Source organism: Triticum aestivum, chromosome 2D (assembly GCF_018294505.1).
Source record: "Triticum aestivum cultivar Chinese Spring chromosome 2D, IWGSC CS RefSeq v2.1, whole genome shotgun sequence".
Classification (NCBI taxonomy): domain Eukaryota; kingdom Viridiplantae; phylum Streptophyta; class Magnoliopsida; order Poales; family Poaceae; genus Triticum; species Triticum aestivum.
The window spans coordinates 448,976,733-448,983,431 of record NC_057799.1 but is presented as its reverse complement, the minus strand read 5'-3'; the positions used below and the strand labels follow the sequence as shown (position 1 = coordinate 448,983,431).

Below are 6,699 nucleotides of genomic sequence, written 5' to 3'. Positions count from 1 at the left end.
TTGAAGATGCCCTTGGACGAGTACTTATTTATCGTGGAACGACCCAACGTTTTCATGGTGGGGTGGCCATGAAAGTCTTCGTTTTTAGACTGATCGAGGGGTATGTGAAGCTTCCCTAAATCCAAACATGCATGTACAATTCTTTTAGGGGGAACATGAATGTATTAGTGATCGAACTACTGAGTACGCAAAGAGGAAAATTGTACATGCATGTATTACTGATCGACTACTGAGTGCGCAAAGAGGAAAATTTACCACTGAGCATAGTGCAGGTACCACCCGGGTAGGGGCACTACAGAGTACCGACGTGGAGAGTGGAAAAAAGATGGAGCTTGGAGGGAGAAGCACGCTGGGGTTAAATGATTAATCCCCCATCATCCGGACGAACGAGCAATAGGTCGCAAACTTCCAAACTCTCGTGTAGTGCAAGAACGCGCAGGTGCAGGGCACGCAGCAACCTTCCAAACTCTCGTGTACCGACGAGCAAAGAAAAGTCTTGATAGTCGACGAGCCGCGTGATTCTTTGACCGACGGTCGGTTTGATCTAGTCCAACCTTGACGCCGAGAGTCGTCGGCAATGATCGACGTCCACTGCCTATATAAACCGCCTGCGACCACCTTGCCATGTACACTCAGCTCGTAAACAAGCAGCTGCTAGAGCGGAACAAGTTTGGCCACCGTTAACCTTATTTCGAAATGGCGAGGTCGCCCATGGCGATGCTCCCGTTCTTGGCGCTCGGGGTGGCAGCACTAGTCCTATCTGCCGCGGGAATGGTGGCCGCGCAGAAGTGCGGCTGCCGGGCGAACGAGTGCTGCAGCCAGTACGGGTATTGCGGCACTACCGACGCCTACTGCGGACAAGGGTGTCAGTCTGGCCCGTGCTCGGGGAGCGGCGGCGGCGGCGGGAGCGGCGTCTCCGTGGAGAGCGTCGTCACCGAGGCGTTCTTCAACGGGATCAAGTCCCGGGCCGGCAACGGGTGCGCCGGCAAGAGCTTTTACACGCGCCCGTCGTTCCTGAGCGCCGCCCGGGCCAACCCCAACTTCGGGAAAGGCCGCACGACCGACGACGGCAAGAGGGAGATAGCCGCCTTCTTCGCCCACGTCACGCACGAGACCGGACGTAAGTTCAACTCCAATTAACCGACTAACACGAATTTAATCTTGAATTAGCTCTCCATAATTCAGCGGCCATGCAACTTGTGTACAGACATGTGCTACATCGAGGAGATCGGCGGGGCGAGGCAGAACTACTGCGACAGGAAGTACACGCAGTGGCCGTGCGCCTCGGGGAAGGGGTACTACGGGCGCGGGCCGCTGCAGCTGACGTGGAACTACAACTACGGGGCGGCGGGGAAGAGCGTGGGATTCGACGGGCTGAACAACCCGGAGAAGGTGGCGCAGGACCCGGAGGTGGCGTTCAAGGCGGCGCTCTGGTTCTGGATGAACAACGTGAAGCAGGTCCTGCCGCGGGGGTTCGGCGCCACGACCAGGGCCATCAACAGCGGCGAGTGCAACGGCGGGAACGCGGCCGCCATGAACGCCCGGGCGGGCTACTACAGGGCCTACTGCAGGCAGTTCGGCGTCGACCCGGGGAACAGCCTCACTTGCTAGGTGCTTCGGGCGGGCCTGATCGAGATCGACCATGCATAGAACAGAGAACACGCATGGCTTATGTAGAATAAACGTCCGGCGTGCGCGTACGCGTCTAAAGCCGTCCAAACAAGAAATAAAGGGCGAGGATGTGGTGTACTACTACTACATACCAAGATCCTTGCAGTAGTACTGTTCACGAGCTATACTCTTTTTCCTCATCAACAAGCAAAAAGTGTTATGTTCTTGTTTATTACTCATGTCTAGGTACATCTGTACCTAGAAAAATCTAATACCCCCTCCATCACGGTTTAGAAGCGCACTTCAGTTTTCATGCATTTTCAGAATAGGAGAAGATTAAGGCATGTTGGTAATTAATGCAGAGTTAATTAGGCCGTTCTGAGTGCGCGTGGGCTGCATGCGGTCGGTCTCCACTACTGCATGCGCTAGGACTGCTCGTTTACGCTGTGGGAAAAACTACGCATTAATTTCTCCACTAATTTGGCGCTGTAGTTAACAATGGATGTTATTTTCTAGTATGTGGTACAACCAATCACTAACTATCTTGGTCCTAGTGAATTTAATCTGAAGTCTTGCATGTACAGTGGTTGATAAAATAGTCTTATCTTAAGTCTTGCATGTAATTTAGAGATGATAAAAAATATGTCTACAATGGGTCATTTCTTAGCCTTATCTTTAATAACTAGTTATTCTTAAAAACGTGGTGAAACATATTGTGCTAAGAGATCATCTCTTGTCTTCTCTTAAATAAGAAGACAAGCCTTTTCTTATGATTTCTCTCTTTTCCATCTCATCATTTATCCTACGTGGCATTTCTAAGTTAGAACCATTGTACATGCCCTAATGAGTTTTGTGCCAAGAGGAGGACCGGAGTGAGTGTTGGGCTCCACGACAGCTTAAGCACATACCACTCTAGTTATTGACAGTGGCTGGTGCTACTGTGCGACGCTTGGAGACCTCTTATTCCACGCCCTACTTTGTTGGCTAGGAACCAAGCACACCCCTGCTGTGATAGGTTGGCCCATTTAATCTTTGATTTGTTGTATTAATTATTTGATAAATCCTAATCTGACCCACTAATGAGTTGCACTAAATTTTACAATATTTTTCTATTTAATATATCGAAGGAAATGCAAAAATATGAAGAAAAAAAATGCAAAAATGTTTACAAAGATTCTAAACAATCTTCATGATTTTAAAAATGCTAACAAACTTTAAAACTCTTCAAGATTTTTCAAAAAGGTTCATGATTTTCCTAGCAAAAGTATTCGGGGAGAGTTTTATAATACCATGTGTGATAAAAATATTAAAACAAAAAAGGAAGACGCAAAAAAAAATATTTTTTACGAACAAAGATAAGAATAAACAAAAAGGAAAACTAGTCATGGGTTGGCCCATAAAAAACCAACAACAAAACCGACAAATATATGTAAAGGGAAAAAACAATGCCGCATTAGGTCGCCTAATAGGTGGAGGGAAAGGGGTTGTCCTGCACCGCGACGACTATTTATTGCATTAAGTGAGACAAGTAGCAGCTCTCGCTGAAGCTTTTCCCCCGTCGTGTCGTGTTGGTCCGCCCCATTCACACGTGCATAGTCATAAAAAGAGTAGAGGAAATGCAAGGAGGGATCAATCCATAGCCTCTAGGAGATTGCGCGCTACGCCAGCCACTGCGCCCAAGCTCCTTTTGTGGTAAGCCCTAGGGCCGCGTCCTACTTGAGACTACTCCAGCCGTTTTCTTCGGGATTTTTTCCTTTTTCTTTTATTTTCTTTTTTATTTCTTCTTCTCCATTTTTCTTTCATTTTGCATTTTGTTTCTTTCTTTTCTTTTTTTCTCTTATTTCTTTTGTTTCTAATTTTGGCTATCTTTGTTTATTATTCCAACATTTTTCTAATACATGTCTAACATCTTTCCAATACAAATCATACATTTTGGAATTACATGGTCAACATTTTTTCTATACATAGTTTTAACATTTTTTAAATACAAGATTAACATTTGGTCAACATTTTTTCTATACATTTAATAATAATACATGGTCAACATTTCTTGTATAAAGTTTTAACATTTTTTTTCAAATTCTTGATTAGAAACTTTAAAATAAAAAATTAACATGTTTTGAATAACATTCACTATACAATTTAACATTTTCCAAACGTTTGATTAACATTTTGCAAACACTTGTTCAACATTTTTTTGAAATACTTGATTAACATTTTTATGTATGCATGATCAATTTTTTTTCATCATTTATTTAATACATGGTCAATATTTTTTATATGCACATTTAATATTTCCCAAATACTTGATTAAAGTTTTTCAAATACATGTTCAACATTTTTTCAAATGCTTGATTAACATTTTTATACAAATGATAAAAAAAATCATCATTGTTTTAATAACTGATCAATTTTTTTTTGTATACGCTCAACATTTGTCAGAACGCTTGTTCAACATTTTTCAAATACTTTTTAGTTTTTTTTTAATTTATTAAACATTTTCAAATGCTTGTTCAACATTTTTCAAATGTTTTTTGTAGAGTGCTTTTTTAATATCCATATTTAGAATATGTTTAAGTATAAACAAGAGTACAAAATAAAGGGAAAAACTAAAACAGAAAACAAAAATATAAAGGAAAAAGGAAGAATATCCCGTGGCCTGCCGCGAGCGTCGGCCGGCCCATCTCGGTCGCTCCTTGAGTGGTTCTGAAGGTGGACTCGCTGAAGGCGAGATATAGGGACGCCTCATTCTGCGCGCCCTTGCAAGTCGCGGCTCCTATTTAGCGCATTGGTCACGGGATGCGTTATCACGCGTACCCCAGCTGCCAGCCCTACTTCAACTGGTCCGACCCAATTTTGGTTTTCTACCAACTGGTTTGGGGAAGTTTCTAGGGCCTTCCCTGAACCGGCCTAATTTTCCCTTCTATTTTTCTTTCAGTTTTTCTTTTTTTTTCATTTTTCAAATACGCAACTTTTTGAAACTCATGAACCATTTGTAATTCATGAGGTTTTTCAAGTCTACAAGATTTTTTTAAAATTTAAGAAATTTTTTCAAATTTTGAACATTTTTTGCAATTCAGAAACTATTTTTGAATGTACAAACATTATTTTTAATGTTATGAACCTTTTTGAATCAACAAAGAGTTTTGAAAATTGGGAACAATTGTTGAAATGCACGATTTTTTTTTCGAATTGATGAATATTTTTTGAATTCATGAACAAATTTAGAATCAATGAAGAATTTTTTAAATAACAATAATTTTCGAAATCCTGATATTTTTTAAATAACAATAATTTCTTAGTTTTGTGTACATTTTTTAATTCATGAGCATTTCATGAAATCCTGATATCTTTCAAATTGGTAAAGATTTTTGAATTTGTGAACGGATTCCAATTTTATGAACAGTTTACAAAATTAAGAACATTTTTGAAATCCTGAACACCTTTTTCGCATATAAGATTCGTGAACAGTTATGAAATTAAAAATAAAAAAGAAATTAGAGAAACTAAAAGACCAATAGCGCCCAGCCCCCGCCCCCCCCCCCCCCCAAAGCTGGTCCGTCGCACTACAGGGCGGATAGGAGCTCCGCGTGCTGTTCACTGCATATTTGGCCACCGCTTGTACTTGTACCTTATGGCACCAGAGAGTTTGCGCCAGAGCGTACGTACCGAAAATTGTCAGTCGTTCATTGGTCGTCGTTATGCGGCCGTAGATAAATATTTAGATTCCTTGGTCGGGGGCGCACAACGAACAAAAATACATTAAGAAAATTTAAGATCATGAATATTTTACTGCATTATTTATTTCAAATGCGTGACATTTTTCAACGTGTCAATATTTATAACATGTGTGTTAGTTTTATAATTCAGGACATTAATATAAAATTTTGATGCAAAAAAGTCATGACCATTTGATTAAATTTGTGAACTTCTTTCTATAAATTTTAAACATGCATACTATTTTGACTCTTTTTGCGGGAACTCTATATTTCCTTTATTTTTCCTTAAAAGCGAAACAACTCTAGGTGTTTTTCTTCCATGAAGCACCTATTAAGCTGGTCCACATAGACCATGCGTGAGCTGTTCGCCGCTATTTTATAATTAACACGGTGAAATCCTATTCTCCGCATACTATGGGCCGCGCCTATGTCTTGTTTTACGTTTTTTTAGGGGATGTCTTATCGAAATCACTAACTGAGGAGAGATCACTCCAACCTCTCTGGGTTGTGACAAGTGGCACGCTTCAAGTGCCATTTTTTCGTAGATCCGTTTATTCAAAATGTTTTATCTCTTAAACCGTGTGACAAGTGGCGTGCTGCAAGGAGCGCTCGTTAATTAGTTGTTCCTATGTCTTGTGGCAGTCACACCTGAGAGAGCGCGAGACTGGGCTGGGCCAGCTCGTGGGAGGGCCACAACCTCGTTTTTTAGATGTTTATTTTCTGCTTTTTCTTCACTTTTTTATATACTTCGAAATATTATATATATGTATAATATTTGAAAAATGCACTAAAGTAAAAATTAAAAAAATGTTAATCAGGCATTCCAAAAATGTTAAATATGTATAAAAAAATGTATCTCATGTATACAAAAATATACAATAGGTGGGAAAAAGTTGATCATGCATTTAAGAATTGTTAATCAAGTAATAAAAAATGTAAAATCTTTTAAAAAATCATGACAGATACTAGAAATGTATAATGTGTATGAAATAAAGTACTCTTCAAAGATAAATATTCCAAAAATAATAATCATCTATTTTGAAAAAAGAAAAATGTATAAAAAATTGTTACTGATGCATACAAAAAATGTAGAGCTTGTATTATAAAACTGAACATGAAAACCTGATTTTTTTTAACATACTTATAGCGTATCAAAAAAATTAATCCTATGTTTTAAAATTTTGAAACATGCACAAAAATGTTTATTATATATATACCAAAAATGTAAAATGTGTTTGAAAAAGGTATTACTCAAACATAAATATTTTTTTAAAAATAATCATCTACTTCAAAAATGTTAAACGTGTGCACGAAAAATGTTTCTGATGTGTACGGAAAATGTAGAACATGTATTAAAAAATGAATTTCA

General features: G+C 39.5%; 1 protein-coding gene across 1 annotated transcript; it reads left to right on the top strand.

Annotated features, from left to right (window-relative positions):
- The first annotated feature begins 627 nt into the window (after positions 1 to 627).
- On the top strand, positions 628 to 1,843 carry LOC123053753 (chitinase 5). The gene is made up of 2 exons (XM_044477298.1): positions 628 to 1,120; positions 1,208 to 1,843. The coding sequence occupies exons 1-2, from the start codon at positions 697 to 699 to the stop codon at positions 1,609 to 1,611; spliced, it is 828 nt and encodes a 275-aa protein (XP_044333233.1). The 5' UTR covers positions 628 to 696; the 3' UTR covers positions 1,612 to 1,843.
- The last annotated feature ends 4,856 nt before the right edge of the window (positions 1,844 to 6,699 follow it).